Raw genomic sequence first — 27,329 nt, 5'->3', positions numbered from 1 at the left:
TGTCCTTAATATGCTTTGGCGTACGATGCTTATTAAGATTTCCTCCGAATACATGGCGTTTGCTCACACATTTTCAGTTCCTTTTAAAACTTGGCAAATTGTCAACGTACTTTCTTCAGTGCAATTACAGTTCATGATTTGAAACACTCAGCAAAGTTTCTACTTTATAATCGCTATGGCAGCAAAGCAGAAGCAAGAGGAACCTTTTACTTCACTTATAACGGGAACGTACAGCTGTTGCACTCATATTCGTAGGCGCCAGTCAATCAGACCGAATGGCCCTCGAAAATCCTTCCAACAGTATTTCCTTGCAGAATTTATCCATTTGTGACAACGAAAACTCTGTATTATTCAAAACCGGTAATTATTTTGTCTATTGTATTTTGTCACTCGGAGTGTGAAATTATATACTGCTTCATTTCAATTCATTTCAATGTACATTCAGGCTCAGAATGGACTCGATTGTCGAAACCGAGGCAAGGGGAAATCATTGTGAGGGTCACTGTCACGTTGTGTCTGATTGGCCTGGGAATACTCACAGTACTGTCCATTATTGCATGTAAGTATTGTTCTTCTGACAGTATACATGTCCCTCTGCGATATAAAACAGACAACACGGTGCGGGCGATCAGTTATACGCCCCGACAATAATTAATCGATGTCAACAGAACCTACCCAAATCGGAGTCCGATATCACATTTTCCGCTTGGCGATACCCCACCCCATCGAACTATTGTCTATCCATATTTCTGCATAACTTGCTGCCAGTCTACTTTCTGCCAAGCACAAATCCCACCAGCTCTGCGGTATATTTAACCCATCCAAATTGTCTGCTCACCACGTTCCGATGGGTAATGTTTCTGTTCTCGGGAGGTGTGACTTAGGAAGCAATAGGCTCTCTGTCAGATAAATCACTCTCACGCTCTCTAACACGAGGAAACGTGCCCAGCTTGTCTATACAGATCATTGAAAGCGAATATTGGCAAATCGCTTTCGAATTTGAATGGACGGGGCGATCAAAGGTATCGGTATCCCACTCTTAAACTGTGTGGCTGTAACTGTACGCTCTGCTCTATCCGTGTGGTAGTAAACACTGCACAGCAACGGTGTTGGCTTGGGATATTTGGGGAACATTACGTTCTCCAGTGTATTCAATCAGTTCTCCGCTTGAGAACTTCTACGGAAATTATTGGCTGCTGTTCACATAGTCCAGCGCTGCTTAAAAAATCATGTAGCGTAGATGCGTTCATGGCACCGCTTTTTTAATAGGGTGATTACTCTGACCTGAACATTTCAGAGAGGGCTTCTAGTAGACCATGGAATTAGAATAGAATTGGGCCATTCGTCCCGTCGAGTCCGCTAGATCAGATCAGGGCGGCACAGTGGCGCAGCGGTGGAGTTGCTGCCTTACAGCGCCAGAAAGCCGAGTTCGATCCCGACTACGGGGGCTGTCTGTACGGAGTTTGTACGTTCTCCCCGTAACCCGCGTGGGTTTTCTCCGAGATCTTCGGTCTCCTCCCACACTCCAAAAACGTACAGGCCTGTAGGTTAATTGGCTTGGTAAATGTAAAAATTGTCCTTAATGTGTGTAGGATAGTGTTGATGTGCGGGGATGGCTCGTCGGCGCGGACTCGGCGGGTCTGTTAACGTGCTGCATCTCTAAACTAAACTAAACTAAACTAAAAAGCTGATTATCTTTTTTCCCTCAGTCCCATTCCTCTGCCTTCTCCCCGTAACCTTTGACGCCCTTATTCATCAATAACCTACCAATCTTTGCATTAAAAATACCCAACGACTTGGCCTCCATCGCTGTTCTGGCTATGGAAATTCCTCAACATCTCTATTCTAAATACGCCTTCATATTCACAGGCTGTGCCCTCTGGTCCCAGACTTTCCCACTACTTGAAACATCCTCTCTGCATCCACTCTATCTTGGTTTTTCAGTATTCGTTTGGCTTAAATTATTTTTTTTGCTAAGGATTTGATTTTTTTCTTTGCCAACTGAGTCACCCCACCACCTCTACTTAGAGAGGGAAAGAGGTGGGGGTGGGAATGGCTTTCGGCGCGGTTTTTTGGGGAGCAATTATGTTACATCAGCGAGGACTAATACACTAGAGCTGGTGATAAAATCAAGCTGCACCAACAGACCAAGGGCGTTACATGTGTCTGTCAATGTGACATTGGACGCGGGGCAAAGACGTTACTAGTTTCTCTCAAGGTGACCCTGACTTTCAACGTTCATGCAAGTCGGCTCTTTCCACTTTGCTCCATTCATCTCATAATTGGCATTGCAGTCCAAGCGGCGCCTCTGACGATCCCTTACACACGGGCTAACATTACATCGATTTGCCAGAGGCAAACGGGAGAGTTTTCTTGAACCATCGGCGCCTCCTTAACGCAAGCTTTCACCGAGTGCATGAATATTGCGTCCGAATGTGAATCCAGCCGCTTTTGTGAAGGTTCCGATGCGTTCTATGCAATTTACGTGCACTATCAAGGAACAGTCCAAATCCATTTCGTTTGCCATATTTGGTACAGCTGCAAGAGCTGCTGCCTCGCAACGCCAGAGATCCGCGTTCGAAATAACCTTGGATGCTGTCAATGTGGACGTTGCACGTTCTCCTTGTAACCGCGTTAGTTTCCTCTGGGTGCTCCGGTTTCTTTCCACAGTCTGCATCACATGCTCATTTGGGCTCTGTAAATTGCCCCCTAGTGTTTAGGGAATGGATGCGAAAGTGTTATAACATAGACCTTGTGTGTACGGGTGATCGATGATCGGCATGGGCTAGGTGGGTCGAAGGGGCTGTTTCCATGCAGTATCATTCAATCTATTAATTCATTACCTGATACCATGAATTGTGCAGAATCCATTATCCAGCTTCAGATGTGAACCGTAATAAAAAGGTACCTGTTGATACTTGCGACTTGGCAAACGCCAACCGCTTCTTGAAACACCAATCGAGTCATCTACTTCCCACTTGTATCATAGAAACATAGAAAATAGGTGCAGGAGTAGGCCATTCGGCCATTCGAGCCTGCACCGCCATTCAATATGATCATGGCTGATCATCCAACTCAGTATCCTGTACCTGCCTTCTCTCCATACTCCCTGATCCCTTTAGCCACAAGGGCCACATCTAACTCCCTCTTAAATATAGCCAATGAACTGGTCTCAACTACCTCCTGTGGCAGAGAATTCCAGAGATTCACCACTCTCTGTGTGAAAAATGTTTTCCTCATCTCGGTCCTAAAAGATTTCCCCCTTATCCTTAAACTGTGACCCCTTGTTCTGGACTTCCCCAACATCGGGAACAATCTTCCTGCATCTAGCCTGTCCAACCCCTTAAGAATTTTGTAAGTTTCTATAAGATCCCCCCTCAATCTTCTAAATTCTAACGAGTACAAGCCGAGTCTATCCAGTCTTTCTTCATATGAAAGTCCTGACATCCCAGGAATCAGTCTGGTGAACCTTCTCTGTACTCCCTCTACGGCAACTATGTCTTTCCTCAGATTAGGAGACCAAAACTGTATGTAATACTCCAGGTGTGGTCTCACCAAGACCCTGTACAACTGCAGTAGAACCTCGCTGCTCCTATACTCAAATCCTTTTGCTATGAATGCGAACATACCATTCGCTTTCTTCACTGCCTGCTGCACCTGCATGCCTACTTTCAATGACTGGTGTACCATGACACCCAGGTATCGAATATAAATATCCACCAGAAAGTGGACACTTTAATTGAACTGTCTAATTGCAATCATTGTGTAAATTTGTTAACTATTCAACCTCAAGGAACAGAGGCAGAAAATGCTGGACATCTCACCAATCAGGGCAGCATCTGTGGAGAATTGACGTTTCACATGTGATAACATATCATCAAGGTGAAAGGATAACTCCGGATCTCTCTGGCCAGCTATGATATTTTTCAAACAGTCGTTTTCGGAGCTACGGTGGCGATAGTACCCGTCCTCCCCAGCTCACCAGCGCTCGGCCGCTGCTCAAGAACGAGCGGTTGGTTGGTGGACCGAAGGGACGGGCGTGACGGCTCCTGTGTGGCTGTTCTTGGCATCAGATGGAACTTTGCCATATTGAACCCAAGAAGAACACATTCCATTTAACACGTTGATATCCACTTTACGAATTCTGTCACGCCTACCGGCCCAGCTGCGATGCCTTTGTATCAACCGTCAATAGAATAGAAAACCTCGTCTTCAAAAGAATGCCATTATTAGCCCGTCACGGGTCTGGGCTAAGCATGTTAATTTCAGCTTCAATATTATGAAGGCAAAGTGGACATTTCAAATACCTCACCAGACCATTTATTTCGATGGGAAAATCCACCTCCACTGTCTTCCTCTGACAGTAAAACCGCGTGCATTCATTATAATAACCGGCTGCAGATTCGTCGGATTCACTCAGAGAACTGTCAAACTGCTATGTTGTACTTCCTGTATTCGTTCAATGGTAAAGCTGAACAGTTAATTACTTCTGATTGTAAGCAGGTTTTGTTTCTGAAATATAACACACATTTCAATATGTAGATATGAAGATATCTGTTGATGTTAAAGAACTTCAAGATTCATTGAAAAGCGTCAATGGACTAAGCACACGCCAAGGAAATGGTAAGTGAGTAGCTACCACAAGGAACAATAAATGTATCTTTCGTTCCAGGCTCTTCGCTATTCCATATGTTTTCCTCTTTCTAAAATGTAGTCTCGCCAGTGTCAATGAAACCAAATTCTGGAAGCACTACAATCAGGAGTCGGGTTCTATGCCCATTTAAACAGCTATTACGGATACATGGAGCGTTTGCTTGTTTGACTAGATATAAGGTCATAAGGTCACCGGTAATAGGGGCAGAATTAGGTCATTCGGCCCATCATATCTACCCCGCCATTCAATCATGGCTGATTTATCTTTTCCTCCTAAGCCAATTCTCTTGCCCCATAACTCCTGACACCCGTACCGATCAAGAATCTATCTATTTCTGCCTTAAAAATATCAATTGACAGTGCCTCCACAGCATTCTATGGCAAAGAATTCCACAGATTCATCACCCTCTGACTAAAGAAATTCATTCTCATCGTCTTCCTAAAGTAACGTCCTTTAATTCTGAGGCTATGACCTCCAGGCCTAGACTCTCCCACTAGCAGTTGAGTGGATGAGTGGTTGAGTGAATAACAAGTGGTTCACGACTGATATTGGCGCTAGAGAGTCAACATGATATGTAATTTATACAAATAATTTAGATGAAGGCACGGTTGGTTATGATGTACAGTCTCTGTTGTACATATTTACATCCTTCCTGTGTGATGGAAGCAATGTGATGGAAACAATTTAAAGATGAACTAGACCAACATTTGGAAAGATGGGTTGCTTTATGAAAAGGATACCAACGCTTCTCTATATAGTCTTCCGACGCTTTCCTCGCCGGTAATTTTAAAATGATTGTCCAGCATTGGAACATTATTTTGATTCTCTATTGTAAACAGGGATGCACACAATTGTTGCGATACTAATCCATTATCACCACCATATCTGGACTAATTGGGAAATTTCCCCAGAGTCACCAAATCTCAAATTTAATAAATAATGCATTCTGTCTGTAGTTCGGCTTTGGGTAGCTACAATTTTGTTAAACGCCGTTCACTATCTAATCACAACAAATATATTTACCAAAGGTACACAAAAAAGCTGGAGAAACTCAGCGGGTTCAGTCTGAAGAAGGGTTTCGGCCCGAAACGTTGCCTATTTCCTTCGCTCCATAGATGCTGCTGCACCCGCTGAGTTTCTTCAGCTTTTTTGTGTATCTTCGATTTTCCAGCATCTGCAGTTCCTTCTTAAACACAAATATATTTACCACCTCATTTACTGTCATGCTGTAGCATTAACTTTGTAAATGATGGCGGCTGCAAATTATTTATTTAGTATCTTATCAATACCCTCTGCCCCTGAGTAGAGGTAGGGCTTTTAGACCCTAAGTTCTCAGTTGCTCCTTGAATACAATTTTATTATGTTACGTATATAAAATAAATGTGGATTTCCTTTACACTATTCCCTGACCTATTTAAATATTCTCTCTGACCCCGTTATTGTCACCTTCTAGATTTTTATGCTCTTTGTATTCATCTATACCTTCTACAGAAGCAGGCATTTCATGTTTATGATAACGTTCTCTTCAAATGTAATCCCTTTCCGTTTTTGTCATCACAAGAGCTTCAAAATATACCAAATAACCTCTTTGAAAATGTGATGTCGTTCAATTAATGTTGTAGCTCATTTTTGTTTTATTCCAAGATTTCCTGGTAAGATCCCTGCACTAAAGTGAATGTGCAGTATATAAGATGCAATATGCTGGAAATGCTTGTATGACCAGGTAGATTCACAAACAGAGTAGAATGCTGGACGTCATTAATAGTGGCATGTGTTAAAAGATAATGAACTTATGACTGGCCAGCCGAACTAAAAGATCACTATGGTCTGTTTTTGGCACGATTCTGTATTTACTGACCCGTTTGGGCTCGGACCCGAAATGTCGCCTGTCCATATCCTCCAGTGATGCTGCCTGACGCGCTGAGTAACTCCAGCACTTTGTGTTATTCAAGTTTCCATCATCTACTTTATGTCTCCGATTCACCAAAGGTGATGTCAAGAGTGGGATGTTAATACTATGAGTGCCGAGGCTGTGAAACCTGGAGAAATATTTGTTTCAAGGAATCAAACTACATATTGTTAAATATTTTGTCTGAGTGGATGCGGAATTGACTGCTTGCAGAAATGGAGTAATCAGCATGATTTTTAACACAGGGTTGGGGAAAACCTCTCCATGCGGAACGTGATTTCTGTTAATTCAATCTTTCTAAGGGAATGGATAGATTAAAAGTGCATTGCATTTTGTCTAAAGTATTCAAAAGGTTTGAATTTTGGCTTTCTGGTGGCACTGGAATGGGGGCCGAATCCGCGGCCAAATTTATGCTGCTCACTTTGTCACTGTTCTTGGCCCATATTTACAGACTTAAATGTGCCTCAATAAACCTTACATTGATTTGCCTTGCAAGTCTTCACAGCATGCGAAACTTCAAAATATCCACCAGGTGGCACTCATTTCCTAATCTATTTGTAATACTAAAATTCTTCGTCTTGTTTGTGGCTGTGGCTGTGTGTGTGTGTGTGTGTGTGTGTGTGTGTGTGTGTGTGTGTGTGTGTGTGTGTGTGTGTGTGTGTGTGTGTGTGTGTGTGGTGTGTGTGTGTGTGTGTGTGTGTGTGTGTGGTGTGTGTGTGTGTGTGTGTGGTGTGTGTGGTGTGTGTGTGTGTGTGTGTGTGTGTGTGTGTGTGGTGTGTGTGTGGTGTGTGTGTGTGTGTGTGTGTGTGTGTGTGTGTGTGTGTGTGTGTGTGTGTGTGTGTGGTGTGTGTGTGGTGTGTGTGTTTGTGTGTGTGTGTGTGTGTGTGTGTGTGTGTGTGTGTGTGTGTGTGGTGTGTGTGTCTGTGTGTGTGTGTCTGTGTGTGTGGTGTGTGTGTGTGTGTGTGTGTGTGTGTGTGTGTGTGTGTGTGTGTGTGTGTGTGTGTGTGTGTGTGTGTGTGTGTGTGTGTGTGTGTGGGGATCAGGTTAATTTTCCTATTTTCTTCCAAACACTGGGCCACAACCTTCCCATTTTCACACATTCTACTCACATTTTTCCCGTCGAGGCGATAAACATCTTCTCTTCGCATTCCCACCTATATTTCCGAACTTTTTAATAATTTAAAGTTTTAAAAACAGCCCGAAAACTCACCCATTTCGGAAAAAACCCCGAGTAATGTCACAATGCACCCGCAAGGCAGGACGGGACACTCGGGGAGGGAGGGGCACGCCAGTGCTCACGTGGTCACTTTGCCATTTGAGACCAATTTTGCAAACATCTGACAGGTCAGTCTGAAGATTTCAATGCCTACAAATGAAACAGCAATGCAAATTCTAACACTAGATGTGTAATCTGTCATTTGGCTGCAATTATTAAGTGAATGGATAGTTTTTCACTAATCCACTCTGGTTGAATTGTAAGAATTCTAATATTGAAATCAACAAATTATGATCTTTTCAAGATATTCGGATTTCAGAGGAAGTTAATCAGTTAAAGGAGGCTGACAAACATTTGAGTTCTGAACTGCAACAACTAAAAGGTAAAGACTAGAATCAATAATGAAAATTATTGCCATGTTCTGCCAGGTCCTTCTTATTCCGCCTGTCCCGCCCGCCTGCAACTGGTCCAAAATGCCGCAGCGAGACTCCTGACGGGCACCCGAAAAAGGGACCACATCACCCCGATCCTGGCCTCTCTCCACTGGCTCCCTGTGCGGTTCCGTATAAACTTCAAGATCATCCTCCATGTCTACAAAGCCCTCAATGGGCTTGCCCCCACCTACATAAAAAGTCTTCTCACCCACCACTCCACCTGCAGGCCCCTCAGATCGGCCGACTTGGGGTTGCTGAATATCCCACGGTCAAGGCATAAGCTCAGGGGCGACCATGCCTTTGCGGTTGCAGCCCCTAGGCTGTGGAACAGCATCCCCTTTCCCATCAGAACTGCCCCCTCTATCGACTCTTTTAAGTCAAGACTAAACACTTATCTATACTCCCAAGCCTTTCCTGACGTCCTCTGAGTGAGGGCTACATGTATATATGTATGTAGTTTGTTTTGTTGTGCTATTCTTATAACAAATGTAAAGCACTTTGGCCAACAAGAGTTGTTTTTTAAATGTGCTATATAAATAAATGTGACTTGACTTGACTTGACTATTCCAATGGTTCTCTGCCATCTCACCATCTACCCCTAACCCCACACATACCCATACTCTGAAACAGAGGACCTTCCTTCTTGTATTGATCTTGTGTCGACAAAGACTTGCATTTTTGCTAAGTAATTATAGGATTTGAATCACACTCCGCTGTTGAACTTTTTCTAATGAGTAGGTGAAGGTATCATGAGCATTTGACGGCACTGGGCCTCTACTGGCTGGAGTTTAGAAGGATGAGGGGGAACCTCAATGAAACGTACAGAATAGTGAAAGGCTTGGATAGAGTGGATGTGGAAATGATGTTTCCATGAGTGGGAGAGTCTAGGACTAGAGGTCGTAGCCTCAGAATTAAAAGACATTCTTTTAGGAAAGATACGAGGAGGAATTTCTTTGGTGGTGAATATGTGGAATCTTTACCACAGAAGTCTGTGGCAGCCAAGTCAGTAGATATATTTAAGGCAGAGATTGATAGATTCTTGTGTGTCAGAGGTTATGGGGAGAAGGCGGGAGAATGGGGTTAGGAGGGAGAGATAGATCAGCCATGATTGAATGGCACAGTAGACTTGATGAACCAAATGGCCTAATTCTGCTCCTATCAATAAGATCTTATAATCTTATCATTCGGCTGCCACAGGGAATATGCCTTTAAGAACTGATGTCCTTTTCTGAATGCAAACCATTGGTAGTTGAGAAATAGGTGAGGCCCAGCTGGAATTTGCATGGACCCCCTTTCAGTGATTGCTTCAGGGTGTAAACCACTAAATCATAGGCTCCGATTGCATTTTTACCATTTTTTTTAAAGACCTAAATATACCATGCTGTTAAATCCATCTGGGTTTTAGTGGCCAAAAATGATTGCATTGTAGGGCAACGGTGCTCCACATTTATTTTTCAACTACTTTTATTATTGTTAAACCGTCAAAGGTGATGTGAAGTAACCATGTTGATTAATAGACACAAAAAGCCGGAATAACTCAGCAGGACAGGCAGCATCTCATACAGCAGAGGACAGACTTTGCTCTAGGTTCCCAGCATAACAAAACACAATCTAAACAGAAGACTTATTAAAATTTACCTTCATTCACTCAGCAAACTATTTAGCTTTTGAAATAACTTTACAATCCATTTTGTGTTTAGATTTACAGCTCGGTGATCATATTAACCAAATGCAAACTCTTATGGATGCCCTAAACATGTCAACTCTCTCTGAGCTACAAAACCTTAAAGAAGAAGGTATGTAATTCCTCCTTAATGAAATCACTTGCAGCAAAGCGTTTCATTGAAATTTGGTGTGAAAAGGCAACAGGGGAAGAATTTACACACGTAACATTTGAGAGTAAATTTGAATTGGAATTAAACATTGAGAGGGATGTGGTAACAAAGGCCGTGAAATTCCACACGCAAATATTTCAAGGCACCTCTCAAGGAGTTTACAACCATCAAAGAGGGAGAAAATGTTGGGAAACAAAGAGGATTAGAGTACAGGTAGTAAAAAGTTGAAGAAGAATTGTTGGAACACAAAGATCTTAGAGGCTTCCAGAGATTGTCAAAAAAAGACTGCAAAAGTAGGACATTAGTGCAGTGCAAAACACAATTTGAAAATAACTCTATGTTAGTGAAAATGGTGGCCCATAGTGTTCCATTATTGCAGTAGGATCAGAGTTGTGCGGGTCAGTTCAAGAATCTGACCAGGCCAATCAGAATACTTTCTGCAATGCATCCGTAGAAGTTTGTTAGACTATTCAGTGACATGCCAAATCTCTTTAAACATCTAAGAAAGTAGATATGCTGGCATGTCTTCTTCATAATAATATCTATGTGCTGGGCCCAGGACAGGTTATCCGAGATGGCGATGCCCATGACTTTGAAGCTGCTACCTCTCTCCACAAATGAAAACTGGTATGTGGCCTCCCAGCTTCCGCTTTCTGAAGTGGGCAGGGGTTAAGCAACATAAAAGGATTACAATTTTCAGAATGGAGCAGTGTTGAATGGGGAACAAAATGTAGAAATGGATTTATGGCACATGATTTCCATGAGAATACAGACGGTAACGTTTCAGTAGAGCTCAAGTTCATGTGAAAGATAAAGTGCCGGAAGAACAACGAGTCGGGCAGCATTTGTAGAGGGAATGGAAAGAGGACATTTCAGATCAGGATCCCTTTCCAGAATCAAGTTTATGTTGGAGATGGAAGATGAGAGGCCAAACAAGTTCAGTCACACCCAGAGATGAGCTAGAGATCCTTTCCTAGCAATATTATAAAGTAGGATTTATAGTAATGGTCCAGTCATACAATCAAAACCTGATCATTTTACACTGGAGAGCCAAAGGGTAAATTGCTGGGGTATATCTGTCCTCACGGCAGATTCCATCCAATTGGCCAACAGTGTCCATTTTGTGATTTTTCTTTACTGTCCAGGTTTCCATATCTCAGAGAGCCTAAACGTGATGACTGTGTCTCTAAATAATGTTAATTCTTCACTTCTATCCAAATTTCAAAGAATGGAAAAAAAAGGTAGGAGATTCAATATTTTATGAAATAATTTAAGAAAAAAATTCAAACTGCTTAAAAAATTATTCCGATGGCACAACTGTGACAATGAAATGAATCTATGTTTTTTTTTTCGCATATACACATGAAGAAAAACACCCATATTTTATATTGGAAGGAATGCATATAATCATGCATCTGCCAGAAAAATGATCATTGGAAAGCTCTGATGCACAGTAATTCTGGCAGATACATTAATAATAATATATTAATTAATAAACTTTATTATGGACTCGAGGTCCAGACAAGGGGCAACATTACATAAAAATGCATTGCATATTCAAAAATATCATAAAGTACATATAAAATCTTAGTATATCACTTATAAAAGCAGTATAAATTATATATTAAAAAAAAACACAATACATGAATTAAAAATCCAGATTAAAAGAATGATCAATGTCCTACAGCGAGACAACGATACCAGTGTCTCCACAGCTGGGATTCGTAGCATGTAGTGCTAACCCTTATGTTTGACAAAGCCACAATAATTACATTTTTATAGTCATTTATCCTGCAAATGAATTTATACATATGATTTCTTAGGATCGCTTCTAAAGTACTGACTCCTGCAGTCACAAACATGTTACTAGCACTACACCATCTAGGTATCCTTAGCAGTGTTCTCATGGCATCGTTATATGACACCTTTAGTCTCTGCAAACTTGTCTTTCCATAGTTCGACCACAGGTGCGCAGTGTAGAGTGGTGTGCAGTATGCTCTAACTAGCGACATCTTCACCACATCTGCACACGCACCAAATTTACGTAAGAGAATATTTGCCTGTACATACAGCATGCGTCATTGCTTATAAATATCCTCATCATCTGTCATTTGTTCTGTAATAAAATGCCTTAGATATTTTACCTTATTACAGACACTAAGATTATTGTCAGCCAATTTAAAATCAGGAAATTTTAGACATTTCCTCTTTGGTTCTACAGATCATAACAGCACTCTTACTGGCATTATATTTAATATCATGTTCCACACCATACACAGAACATATAGTAAGGAGCTGCTGGAGACCAGCACTAGATGGACTAAAGACCACAAGATCATCTGCATACATAATATGGGTCACTAAAATATTGCCAATCATGCACCCAGTATTACAGGCTTTCAATTGTTTGGACAGATCATTAATATATCGATTAAAAAATAAAAATGTAAATTGCTTTTGTAATTGCATTATGTCCTTCAACTCCCATTTACATTTTATTAGTATTAAATTAACTGTTTAAAATAAACATTGAACAATAACAAAAGCACAATAATTTATTTGTAATTGGGTAGAAACTTCCTGAGATTTGAAGAGATGTGGGACACACCTCTGACACAAATGCATCTGTTTTATACTTTAATTTCAAGATGAACTATACCACCCTAAACTAGAATTGACACAGTGCTTGCCAATTGTAATCATAGCACGTTGTGGTCAGAACAAATAATATCAGAACATGGCGATCCTAAGGAACAGCAGATGCTGTAATCTTGAGCCAAATGTAAAGTACTGGAGGATTTCAGTGGATCAGGCAGCATTTTTGGAGGAAATGGACAACGAGGAAGGGTCGCAACCTGAAACAACCCAAAATGTGATCTATGTCCCTCTTTTCCTGACACATGGATATGCCAGGAATAGAGGGATATGGATCACGTGATGGAATAGAATCTTAGTTTAACCTGCTAAAGGGATGGACAATGTGTGTGAAGGGGCCTGTTTCTGTGCTGTACTATTTTATTTCATTCTATTCATAATAAAACATTATTTAGCAATTGTAGAAATACAACACATGCAACCTGGTTTCATTATAAATGTTAACATAATATGATGATAAGCTACAAATAATATTCAAAGCTCTCATATTTAAAAAGAATGTAATATAATTTTATAGAAAAATCATGCATTAGAACACTTAACTAGATATCAGGGAGTTTTAGGAGATCATACCCAAGTGAATCAGAATCAAAATGCAATAAAAAGGAACTGCAGATACAGGTTTATACTAAACATAGACACAAAATTATGGAGGAACGCAGCAGGTCAGGCAACATCTCCGGGGGAAATGGGTAGTTGACATTTCAGGTCGGGAGCCTTCCTCAGACCGATTGTAGGGAATGCATGAGCCTCAAGTGCACACTTACACTTACATGAGTGCAGAAGGAAGTCTTCCTCCAGCACATTGTGGCAAGCAGCAAGCCCAGACGTTACATTGAACCATTATTTTTTTTTAAGTAAGAATTTCTAGTCCAGCACATTCCCAAGGGTAGAAGTTCCTAGGAAAGCAGCTCTCAGGGAACCAAAGAAGCATTATGCCATAAAACATTTCGGTACTGGAGATAGAGGAAGCCGATCCAGTACTAATACCCCAATAGAGATTGTTGTAAATACATGGGAGGAGAAAAAAAATAAGTTTTGGATGAAGAACTGCTGAGTGGAATTAATTGGATAACTGTAACAAACTGACTCCAACACCATCTCTTCATTTGATTCTAAGTTTACCTGTGACTGAAGCTGTACCAGGCATTTATTTTTTTTAAACGTACCTTTTTCAGCGGTAACAGTTCTGGACAACATTCAAACGGTGCAAGATTCCCTCTCACGGGTCGGATTGAATGTGCAGACTCTGAAGGAAGCCGGTGAGAGAAAAAAACATTTACATTATAATAAAATAACGAGATGTGGCAAATATTTAACATTGACTGTTCTGAATGTGATCTCTAATTCTATCATAAATAGCTCATCATTCAGCCTGAAAGTTGTTACACAGATCTGTGCTTGTATTTGAAGGGCACAATTAGCCCTACTGACTCATGGCGACCCAGGTTTGATTCTGATCTCTGATATTGCCTGAAGAGATTTGCATCTATTCCCCCAGTTTGTGGACTTTATCTGGGTGTTCTGGTTTCATCCCACCTGCCAAAGATGTGCTTGCTGGTTCGACAATTTCCCGCAGTATAGGTGTGTGGGAGGAGGAGTGGATTGGGAGATGGAGAGTTGATGGGGATTTGAGGGGGAAAAATTAGGTTACTGTTGAATTAAAGTATACAGATATTTGATAATCATGGTGGGCTGAAGGGCCTGTTGCCTTGCTGTGTGAGGTATTAGTTTATCCAGCACACAAACAGGCCTTATGGCCCATCAAGTCTGCACTCCATCAACAACTTACACTAACCACCTTACATTAATTTCATTTTTATTTTCCCCACATTCCCCATCCTCCCTCAAAAACTACAATTCACCTCCACATTAGGAGCAATTTACTGTGGCCAATTAACCTACCAACCCAAACAATTGTGGGATATGGGAGAAAACCAGAGCACCAAGAGGAGACCATTGTTGTCATAGTGCAAACCCCACACTGACAGTACCTGAGGTCAGAATTGAACCTGGGTCTCTGGCTCTGCAAGGGTGGGTCTACAAGCTGTGTAACTGTGCTACCCAATAGCGCTAGGACAGTTTAGTGGAGGAGATTTTGCATCTTGCCAACAATATACTCAACAGGGTTAGATCAATTCAATTGCAAATCAGATATTTTTGTACCAGGCATCTAACCTTGGCATATTACTGTTGATGGATAGGTCCAATTCTCACCAATTCTTCTGGGAGTACTGTACCAGAGAGGTGGTCCTTGAATGCTCACTTTGATATAGAATGTGGCTTGGCATTCAAAGGTGACAGTATGAGTAACATTGACCCCTCAAGAAGTGAAAATGTGTTCTTCAAGTTGAATCTGTGATGATTGTGAGTACCTAGCTGCCATTCCATCAGCAATTAAAAAGCTGTGCCTCCTTGTTTAAAAGTAGGTGAGGAAAGCATTAAAATGTCATTTAAACTACATTACGTGCCTGTTATATGATACTAGACTAAGTGGGACCCGTTGGGTCCCAGGTTCACACGGGGTGGGCTGGTTCCCAATGCAATATTCCACCTCTCCACCAATTCCACGGGGGGGGGGGGGTGGAGGGGGGGGGGGGGCTTCTGGAGCACTAGCATGTGTGTTGTGGGTCAAGTCAAGTCAAGCACAATGAGTGCAGGGCCAACAATCCATTTCATGTCAAGTCAATCCATATCAAGTCAAGTCAAATCAAGTCAAGCACAGGGCAGGTGAGGTCAAGCAAAGCAAAGGCAAAGCAAAAGCAAAAGCACAGGGCAGGCGGGGCCAGCCATCAATACAATCTATTTGCTTTCATTTCAGTTGAGCTCAAGCAAAGCAAAGGCAAAGCAAAAGCAAAAGCAAAAGCACAGTGCCGGTGGGGCGAGCCAACAATACAATCCATTTGCTTTCATTTCAGTTGAGCTCAAGCAAATCAAAGGCAAAGCAAAAGCAAAAGCACAGGGCATGCCAAACAACTCATTTCATTTCATTAAGTGTTAACAAATCATTTATTGCAAGCACATTAAGGGTTAATAAATCACCATTCATTGCAACCACATTGTTGGCTAAAAAATCATTTATTGCAAGCACATTAAGGGTTAACAAATGATCATTCACTGCAATCACATTACTGGCTAACAAATCATTTATTGCAAGCACATTAAGGGTTAACAAATCATCATTCATGCCAAGCACATTACTGGCTAACAAATCATTTATTGCAAGCACATTAAGGATTAACCACACAAAATGCATAACCACATAAACACATAACCACATCAAGCACATAAAGGGTAGACTCACAGTTCAGTAGACTCGCAGTTCAGTAGACTCACAGTTCAGTAGACTCACAGTTCAGTAGACTCACAGTTCAGTAGACTCACAGCAGAATCACAGTTGTGGCCTCTCCCTCGCGATCTTCCAGAGTGACTGAATCACATCCCGGCATTCGAGGATGTATATAGTCCTGCCCCCCCCCCCCCCCCCCCCCCCCCCACCCCCCCCCCCACCCCCCTCCCCCCACCCCCCCCCCCCCCACCCCCCCCACCCCCCCAGAAGGAGCGTTACCTTCATCATGGTGATTGACAGGCGAGAGGACCAATCAGCTGTTCTCAAGATTTTTTAAACATTCATAACTTTTTTTTTAATCAATTGGAAAAATCCTTGGGGCTGCCACAGCGGAGGAGCACTGTGAGTAAGCTGGCCAAAAATCTTAGTGATATAGTGTAGCATTTTTTTTCTAAAATCAATACACAGCACAGACAGGAAGTGGTCAAGATGAGACTTTTAGTTATATAGATAATTTCACCTCAAGCTGATAAACTCCCCACACAGTCTCAATGCTTTTACATTCTGCACTACTAGTGTATATCACATTTGTACCAGAGCACACTGCTAGCAGATTCTATTTGCATCACAGGCAACATTTCGTGGATGACAGAATTCTATTTCTTCTAAACTTTGTTACAGTGTCCATTCTTTTTATTTGGGACAACAGTCAAGGAACTCAGGCATGGCAGCCCTGCTGTGAACCAGTTGGAGTCCATTCAAAAGGGGAATAATGAGAAATTGCTTTCAGCATTCGACCACTGGCACTAACATCTGTGGTGATGAAGTGCTTTGAGAGGCTGACCATGGCGCAAATCAACTCATACCTCGACAGAAACCTGGACCCACTGCAGATCGCTTACCGCCACAACAGATCAACAGTGGATGCGATCTCACTGGCTCTGCACTCCTCTCTGAACCACTTGGACAACAAAAACTCATACTTCAGACTGTTATTCATTGACTACAGCTCAGCATTTAAGACCATCATCCCCTCCAAGCTGGTTACCAAGCTCTCAGATCTGGGTCTCTGCACATCTGCAATTGGATCCTCGACTTTCTCATTCACAGACCACAGTCTGTCCATATTAGTGGAAATGTGTCATCCTCGATAATAATCAGCACGGGAGCACCTCAAGGCTGCATGCTCAGCCTCCTGCTGTACTCACTCTATACTCATGACTGCGTAGCCAGGCATAGTGCGAACTCCATCATCAAGTTCGCCAATTACACCACTGTTGTGGGACGAATCACTGATGGGGACGAGTCAAAGTATAGAAGTGAGATCGACCGATTGACCAAATGTTGCCAGTACAATAACCTGTCTCTCAACACCAGCAAAACCAAGGAACTGATTGTGGACTTCAGAATGGGTAGGCTGGGGACGCACAGTCCCATTTATATCAATGGGTCGATGGTGGAAAGGACTTCAAATTCCTGGGCGTGCATATTTCCAAAGATCTCTCCTGGTCCCAGAACAATGACGCAATCATAAAGAAAGCACATCAGCGCCTCTACTTCCTGAAAAGACTACGGAGAGTCGGTATGTCAAGGAGGACTATCTCAAACTTTTACAGGTGCACAGTAGAGAGCATGCTGAACAGTTGCATCGTGGCTTGGTTCGGCAACTTGAGCGTCCAGGAGCGGAAAAGTCTGCAAAAAGTTGTAAACACTGCCCAGTCCATCATCGGCTCTGACCTCCCTACCATCGAGAGGACCTATCGCAGTCGCTGCTTCAAAAAGGATGCCAGCATCATTAAGGACCCACACCATCCTGGCCACACACTCATCTCTCCACTGCCTTCAGGTAGAAGGTAAAGGAGCCTGAAATCTGCAACATCCAGGTTCAGGAACAGCTTCTTCCCCACAGCCATCAGACCATTAAACACAACTTCAAACAAACTCTGAACTATAACAAGTGTTTAAGAAGGAACTGCAGATGCTGGAAAATCAAAGGTACAAAAAAAAGCTGGAGAAACTCAGCGGGTGCAGCAGCATCTATGGAGTGAAGGAAATAGGCAACGTTTCGGGCCGAAACGCTTCTTCCGAAACGTTGCCCATTTCCTTCGCTCCATAGATGCTGCTGCACCCGCTGAGTTTCTCCAGCTTTTTTGTGTACCTTCTGAACTATAACAGCTTATTGTACTTTATCTGTTTATTTATGTGTGTGTATATATATATATATATATATATATATATATATATATATATATATATATATATATATTCTATGGTATATGGACACACTCATTTGATCTGTATTTATGTCTACAATATTCTGTTGTGCTGCAGCAAGCAAGAATTGCATTGTCCTATCTGGGACTATCTTAATCACTCCCATGAACAATGAATGGAGATTACTGCTGTCACTGTGTTACGTCCTGTGCCACAAAACAGAATCGCTCTCTCCACTATGTAAAAAATGATCAACTTCTTTGCACTAATTTGGGCTCGTTTATGCAGCCAATTAAAGTGTTGTCAAATATTTGTGTTTTCTCTTCCAGACAAGCAGTTTTCTCAAGTCCAAGAACAGAACTCAAATTCCATACAGTTATTCAAGGATTCCGTTTCTTTGCAACTCCAACAAGTGATGTCACTTGGTAAGAAAGATAATTAATCAGTAAAGCTATTTGGGGAAGACAGTTAACATTTAACTTTCTCATGCAGAAAAGTATTTCAACTATTTAAGAATAAAATATGCAATATACAAGTGCAAGCAGTCCCTGGGTTACATAAGCATTCTGTTCCTGAGAACTATCCACAAACCATAATTCTGTAATTACCTGTAATTCAGAAACATTACTTTTTTACAACTAACCACATCATATCACTCTACCTACATCTGCTCTAATTAATTCATTTAATTGAATAATTGCCACAACGTTAACCATAATCAACCTACATTTACTGCATATGGATATTAATGAATACCATGAAATATGTTATTATTCTTATTACCAGCTTAAAGTGTTTTAAAAATATGTAGTAGAATGTGTGTGAAATGTTGAATTTTTATGTCAGATCCTTCACAATTCAATGTGAATGCAAGTTAATAATGATTAAATATTACTGCTGATCAATGTTGTATTTTAGAAATAAATAATTTTGTATCTTCAAATATTTAGTAAGGGATATAGATATTGCTTTGTTGAAAATAAAATATCATGTAAGTATTAAAAATAAGTAATTAGTTAACTTGCTGCTGAACAGTCGAGGTATTAAGTGACTGAGATTTATTATGTATCTCGTTACATTGTTGTTCCTCTTTTTGCATTTTTCAGGATTGACATATACTTAAATAAACAGACTATACCAGAGCTTTGTGCACATAGCCCTTGAAGCATTTCTGCTCTTGAAGTAGAAGCCATGTAACTTGATAATACAAAAGATTAGGCTAGAGATAAGGTTGCAGATAAGCACTTCTACCTAATCCATCTGATGGAATTTTGATATTACCCTCTAAATGAAGTTGCCTTCTATAGAACCCATAAATAATGTGCACATTTATTTTTTGGGTGGGGATATTATATGAAGTTCTCTATTGAAAGGCAAACTGAAAAACAATAATAAATTATTCCAAGCTAAAATGATTTTTGCATGTACAACTTTTTCTAAAAGTACTTTGCAATTAATGAATAGAAACAAAGTGTAGGTCACATTCAATTTCCATTTGCATGAAATGGAAGAATAGTCAATATGCTCTAACATGTCTGGCATGAATGAAAACATAAAATCAGTTGCAGTTGTTCATATTGTTCATCGTGTTTCATTTCAGATTTTTAGAGATGTTACTTTAAAGTCCAAAAAGAGGAAATCTGCTCCACCGTGATACTTCCATTCAAGAATCTATTAACTTAAATGTTGCCTGAGAAATAGCTTGTTAGAATTTATTTTAAAAATAATTGAAAGACAAGTTTCAATTGTGTTTGGCAAACATTTATGGCCTGAACATTGCTCCATGCAAATCATTCGGCTTTAAATTAGCATCCAGGATTTCCTTCATGTTCTTCGTGAAAATTGCATTAAATTTCAATTGTGAAATTCATATGATAATGCCGTCTGGGTTCACTTTTGTAATGCCAAGCTTGATATTCCCTATTATGTGACGCTGCCTTGGGACAGCAGAAAAACATAATCAAAGGCCTTTCCCACCTCGGTCATTCCTTCTTCTCCCCACTCCCGTCAGGGAGAAAATATCAAAGGTTGACAACGCACACCACCAAACTCAGGAACAGCTTCGTCCCCTCTGTTATCAGGCAGGTCCTTCCATAAACTAGGGTACTGTTCAAATTCACCTTCACCCCATTGAGCACATTGGATTTTATGTCTGGATACTTGATGCTGCCATTAAATGCTGAGAACTATATTCTGCACTCTGTATCTTTCCCTTTGCTCTACCTATTGTACCTACCTTGGATTTATTGTATCTATGTATAGTGTTATCTGACTTTATTGAATAGCATGCAAAACAAAGCTTTTCACTGCTCCTCAGTACACGGGCGAATAATAAACTTGAACCTAAACCTAAAAGGTCTTGAACTTGTTACAATACCACAGCTCTGAGAGGAAGAGAAACACTATCCTTTTATTGCTACTGAATGAATGAATGGATGAGGCAGGGGTTGGGAGTGTATTCTGAGGAGTTAAAGGAATGGACAGGCTGGTAAAGAATAGTGCAAGCAGGAAGCATGTTTTTTTGCACGTGGTAGGAGGGCGTGGAAACCACCCAGGCCTTCTGCGAGGTACTCACGACAGGAAGATTTCTAAGTGCGATCTCCCAATGCTTGTATTTACACTACAGACAAATGCATCTGCTACTCTGCTTGCAGTCAAGACATGCATAAGATTATATTTGGAATCATAGAAGATCTTAGTGCGGTTAGAAAGCTGGCCATTTAAGTTGCATTGTCTCAGAGGAAACAGGGTCAGTTAAGATTATTCTGTATGCAAATAAGAATTGTTGATTAACTGTCAAAAGGCTTGGTCAGATGAATTTTGAGTGTAGGAATAAAATGTTTAGAGAATGAGAATCCTGCTGAAAAAATAGGAAATTAATTTCTGAGGCACCCAGAATGTATGTGAATTTGCTCTACTCTGTACTATACCTGATTTTGTCTTCCCCAACAAAGCCATTTTTTTTCCACAAATGCCTAGCCAACTTCCTTTTCAAAAGAACAATTACTTTAAAATGTCTGCACCTTATCAAACATGTAATTGTGCATTTGTGTTTAAATGCATTTAGTGGCAAATTTATCTGGCAAGATAGAGAAGCTGGAAGAACTGAACTCAACCCTGATGTCAATGTTGGAGCCCAAGGGTAAGATAACAGCATTCATTTACTTTATCGAAATTAGGCTCGAATGAAGTTCAGTGAAGGTTTTCCAGTTCTTCAGTCAGCCCTGTAAGTGACTCCAACCCAATATGGTTGACTCTTAACTCCCATTTAAACCAGAGGCATACAAAGATGAACAAACAATGTCCACCTCCCTTGTACAAATGGATAAAAACAAAATATCTTCCTTCTTGGCAGTATTCCCATTGCCAAGCTTGGATCTGACTCCAGAGAAGGTTCAACAGACTGATTCCTGGGATGTCAGGACTTTCATATGAAGAAAGACTGGATAGACTCAGCTTGTACTCGCTAGAATTTAGAAGATTGAGGGGGAATCTTATAGAAACTTACAAAATCCTTAAGGGGTTGGACAGGCTAGATGCAGGAAGATTGTTCCCGATGTTGGGGAAGTCCAAGACAAGGGGTCACAGTTTAAGGATAAAGGGGAGATCCTTTAGGACCGAGACGAGAAAAACATTTTTCACACAGAGAGTGGTGAATCTCTGGAATTCTCTGCCACAGAGGGTTGTTGAGGCCAGTTCATTGGCTATATTTAAGAGGGAGTTAGATGTGGCCCTTGTGGCTAAAGGGATCAGGGGTTATGGAAAGAAGGCAGGTACAGGATACTGAGTTGGATGATCAGCCATGATCTTATTGAATGGCGGTGCAGGCTCGAAGGGCCGAATGGCCTACTCCTGCACCTATTTTCTATGTTTCTATGTTTCCAGACACTTGAGCACAAAATTCCAGGCTGATATTCCACACCAATGTCCATCACGGCCCAACCACCTATAGGGCCTGAAGAAGGGTTTCGGCCCAAAACTTTGCCTATTTTCTTCGCTCCATAGATGCTGCTGCACCCGCTGAGTTTCTCCAGCTTTTTTGTGTACCTTCGATTTTCCAGTATCTGCAGTTCCTTCTTAAACTCCTATAGGACCTCCTTATTTGGAATGATCTGACTTTGGAAATCAAGGTACAGCCACGAGCATGAGTGACTTTCAACTGACAGTAACTTCTGAGCGAACCTTCTTTGGCTGTTCCTCTAAATGCTCTATTGAAATTTCGGCTGTAAAATGGCAGGGCCTACTAATTAAAGATCAGTCTGCATACCACAGAAGGAGTTTTGAAAAAATGCTTTTTTGGACAATTTCAGACTTTAGACTAAACTTTAGACATTAGAGATGCAGCACGGAAACAGGCCCTTCGGCCCACCGAGTCCGCGCTGATCAGTGATCACCCCGTACACAACACTATCATACGCACTAGAGACAATTTACAATATTACCGAACTCAATTAACCTACAAGCCTGTATGTCTTTGAGTGTGGAGCAACCAGAAAAAACCCACGTGGTCACAGGGAGAACATACAAACTCCATACAGAGAGCAGCCATGGTCAGCATTGAACCCAGCTCTGCCACTGTGCCACCCAACATAGTACATTTGGTTCTGGTTTACAATGGAAGAGATGATGGAAGAATTATATCCACATCATTAACAAAAACTATGTAGTACATTTATTCATGGAATTGCAGTATGCGTGAAATACATGCATGTATTCAATGTTAATGGAAAAAACAATTAGATTATTGATATGGTCAATATTAATGGTATTCATTTATCTTGGCTATCTCTCAGCTATGAACTCACTGATTCCTTTTTCCAGAAGTCTTCGAGCATAGCTTTCCAAACTGGAGATGTCCTGCCTTTGGATGAGCTAGTGGTTTCGAGGTCACTTTTGACAGATACCTGGAAATGCCATTTTAAATGCATACCTTAATGGATACATCCCACAGAAGAGATGCCCCAGTTTCTAATTATGCATATCGCTTCAGATGAAAAATACAATAGGGAGGGAAAGTTGTGGAAATAAAATTGCACATGAAGTAATAGCCCTGTCCAACGGTGCGAGTTCATTCCAAGAGCTCTCCCGAGTTTAAAAAAAATCAAACTCGTGGTAAGCACGGAGAATTACGTAGCGGGTACGTCGGAGCTCGGGGACGTCTCTTAGCGTGAACGGCAGGTACTCGGGAAGACTCGCTGAAGGCAGGTAAGCATGCGAAGACTCGTGAAGATTTTCAACATGATGAAAAATGTCCACGAGAACCCCGAGTACCGATGAGTGGCCATTTACCGTAAATCTCCGAATTCGAATCAGTGCAAACTCGGGAGAACTCTTGGAATAAATCGTACCATGGGACAGGGGTTTTAAGGACATATTTAAAGAAAGTGAAAATGTTGTAAGCTACTTGAAAATCAATGGACTATAAAGTACACTTTAGTATATAAAATCATGAGAGAATAGATTGGGTAGATGCACACTCTTGCCCAGAGTAGGTCAATCGAGGACCAGAGGACATTGTTTCAAGGTGTGAATGAGAAAAGATTTAATAGGAATCTGAGGAGTAACTTTTTCACACAAAGGTTGTGGGTATATGGAACAAACTGCCAGAGGAGGAGGTAGTTGAGGATGGGAATATCCCAACGTTTCAGAAACAGTTAACAGGTACATGGAAAGGACAGGTTTGGAGGGATATGGACCAAACGCAGGCAGGTGGGACTAGTGTAGCTGGGATATGTTGGCTGGTGTGGGCAGGTTGGGCCGAAGAATCTATTTCCACGCTGTATCACCCTATGACACTGAATAGTGATATTAAGAGATTGTGTTCAGGTACACAAGCCTGAATTCATCTGTATTCTATGTTTTATTGATGCGTCCAAGGCATTTGATAGAATTAATCATGAGCAATTGTTTGTAAAATTGCTAGATAGAGGTGCCCCTAATTCTTAGTGAGAATTTTAGTGTTTTGGTATGCCCATCAAACGTTTCAGGTTAAATGGGACAATGTTGTATCTGCTCCATTCTGTGTAGTAACGGAGTGCGGCAAGGAGGAATTTTGTCTCCTATTTTATTTAATGTTTATATGGATGAATTGTCAAATCAGTTAAATAGGTTAAAAACAGGCTGTCTTGTGGGCAACACTATTGTTAATCATCTTATGTATGCAGACGACCTGTTTCCTGCTCTGTCCGATATAGTGCTGGGCTGCAGCAGATGCTGAAGGTGTGCTCTCAGTATGGCCTTGATTATGACATAAAGTATAACGCTAAGAAAAGCCGCATAATGATAATTAGAAGCGCTGAGGACAGGAATCAACTTTTCCGACCTTTTATTTGTCAGACAGTCCTCTTGCTGTGTGTGAGGAAATTAAATACCTAGGTCATGTCATATCCGATGACTGGACGGATGACAAGAACTTACCGACAGCTCTGTAAAATTTATCTTCAGCTAACATGCTTATAAGGAAGTTTTCTATGTGCTCTAACTCTGTGAAGTGTTCCTGTTCAGAACCTACATCACACCGTTATATACTGCTCAATTGTGGTCTAATTATAAGAAAAAGAGTATGCAGAGGCTCAGGTAGCATACAATGTTGCAATGAGGTTGCTACTTCGTGTCCCTAGTGGCAATAGTGCCAGGCACTGTTTGTGTCCAGCTAGAGTGCCAACCTGTGAGGCACTCTTAAGACAGCTGATGTTTAGTTTTATGTGTCGCCTGGACAATTCAGAGAACCACATAATGAAGCCCTAGTCAGCCCTCTGAAAAGCTGCTATAGAGTCACTTCTAGGCTAAGCGGCATTGGTGCAATAGCTTGTATATCTTATAGGCTAATATGCAATTTTTAATGTATTTTTGTATCTCCTTATACTGTTTGATGTGTTATATGGACCTGTGTCTGAATAAAGCTTTAATATAACACATGTAATGGTCGGTTTTATAGACAGGAATCACTGCCCAGACATTTTATGTTATACGGTGACAAGTGCTATCTTTTTTCATTGATCGCGGACACCTTTCCAAATGCAAAGAGAGAATGCCAATTAACACAATCATACCTCATGGTGATTCACAACGAGGCAGAACAGGTATGAAATTTATTTAGCTTTATGCTATTTTCTATACAATGTGACAAAACGTCTGTGCAAATGTTCACATATTTCACCTAAGTAGTTCACCTAATAGTTTGAATGTGATCTTGGAAAATATTTGCAGGCATTCTAATTTTTTGATGGTGTAATTACCTTATTTATTCTCTTTCTTCAGTTATTAAGAAATAAGAAAGGTGAATAAATATCTTGAGTATCCAAATGTAATTATTAAGTCATAAAACATGCTCAGTGGGTCAGGCAGCATGCCTGCAGAACATAGATAGGCGACATTTCAAGTTGGGACATTTCCTGATTGTAGTAGTGGGGAGAAACCTGGATGAGAGGTGGGTGCAGGCTAAATTCTGATAAGTGATAGGTGGATGCAGGTGAGGGGAGATTCAAGAAATATTAATAATCCGCTGTATAATAAATATGGCAGTTATCTTTATTCCCTTATTTGCATCATATTAATCTGTCGATTCATCTTCTTGGAGCTTCCGATTCATTATCCCCATTATAAGATCTCTTGCAATACTTGCTTCCTCCAAAGGTAATATTACAGTTACCTTACAAGTTGCAACAAACCCCACATAGACTCTAAAAGTAGCTTTCAACAACGTCACAAAATGCAGATAACTGGTATGTACCCATACACTGAAAGACTCTCACTCATGAAAAAATGAGTGATCATGGAACCAAGATCAATGGAAGAGGTCTTGTCTTTGAGTTAACTACCATGTTTATTTAAGCAGCAAAAGCAGGGAACCAAGTTAGGAAAGTGGACTTTGAGAGAAAGAGAGAAAATAATACACTAGGTACAATGACATTTCTGAGATCCCCTTAAGCTCGTGTTGAAACAATCATCTCTCTTGCATTATTAAAAGAAGCACAGAAAATCTTCTTATATTTGTGTTGCTGTGATTGTTATTTAATTGAATGGTTAGGTCAATGGAAATCTCTTTCGAGCATGGTGTATAATGAGCAGCTAATGCTAAGCCAAGACATTCCTAACACTTGTTTATTGTCATTTATTATCAGTTATTGTTTCATAATTGTAACTATAATAATGTACTTGCACCACAGAAATTCATTGCGGATCGATTAGGTTCCAACCTTACTGGATTGGGCTCACTGACTCAGTCAAAGAAGGTGACTGGCGCTGGGAAGATGGTACAAGTTACTCAAGCACACCGAAGTAAGGAAAACACATTGTGTCAACAACAGAACATTGTGCTTTTCATAGGGTTATGGGTTTCTGGATGGAAAATTGGTGGCGTTCTACGAGTAAATTCAACCATGTGCTGTCTTCCTTATTCATTTTAATCATGGGCTAGTGAGGCCATAGGTGGAAAGCCTTTATTTTGTTGGCAGAGATCAAGTTTTTTGTAAGCATTTGAAAGTTACTTTAGGCAATGGCCATGCCAATTATTTTCCACTGTGCTTGGTATATGCCTCCACCAACTTGATTCCCTGCTGAACAGATTGAATCTGTATTCTTTGGGGTTTGGAAAAATGAGAGGTGATCCTATTCATAAATATAAGATTCGAAGCAGCTATGACAGGATAGATGTCAAGCTGTTTTCATGAGGGGAGTGTCTCAATCAAGTGGACATAGTTTGAGCTAAAGGGCTGGCCATGTAAACATGAGATGGGTAGAAATGTTATCTCAAATAGGACGGTGAATCTACACCAGGAATTCTCTACGCCAGAGACCGTTTATAGTGGAGATAGGTAAAGTTTAAAATATCCGATGAATTAGGACTACGGGGATCTGACACTGAGGAGTTGAAGCTTGTCAGTCGCTGAGTTGAGGTCTGTAATAGATCAACAGTAATATATTGAATAGCAAGATAGCATTGGGAGGCAAGTGGCCTAGTCCTTGTGTTCTTTTGCGGCACAACTAGTTTTGGAGCACAGAAAATTATCAGTTTAATGCTTCACCGACTCAATAGTTGATACAACTAAACAACTTGCTTGATAATACCAGTTGTAGACCTGGATTTACGAAAGGAAAGACCGAAGTTTCTTCTTCTAAAGA

General features: G+C 40.9%; 1 protein-coding gene across 1 annotated transcript; it reads left to right on the top strand.

Annotated features, from left to right (window-relative positions):
• The first annotated feature begins 128 nt into the window (after positions 1–128).
• Positions 129–26,490, top strand: LOC116987161. Its single transcript, XM_033043037.1, has 10 exons — positions 129–360; positions 446–559; positions 4,543–4,623; positions 9,914–10,009; positions 11,194–11,289; positions 13,882–13,965; positions 18,536–18,631; positions 21,274–21,348; positions 25,232–25,288; positions 26,375–26,490. The coding sequence occupies exons 1-10, from the start codon at positions 276–278 to the stop codon at positions 26,488–26,490; spliced, it is 900 nt and encodes a 299-aa protein (XP_032898928.1). The 5' UTR covers positions 129–275.
• Positions 26,491–27,329: the final 839 nt, after the last annotated feature.

The sequence above is a fragment of the Amblyraja radiata genome, chromosome 25 (assembly GCF_010909765.2).
Source record: "Amblyraja radiata isolate CabotCenter1 chromosome 25, sAmbRad1.1.pri, whole genome shotgun sequence".
NCBI lineage: Eukaryota > Metazoa > Chordata > Chondrichthyes > Rajiformes > Rajidae > Amblyraja > Amblyraja radiata.
This window is presented reverse-complemented; position numbering and strand designations above follow the sequence as displayed.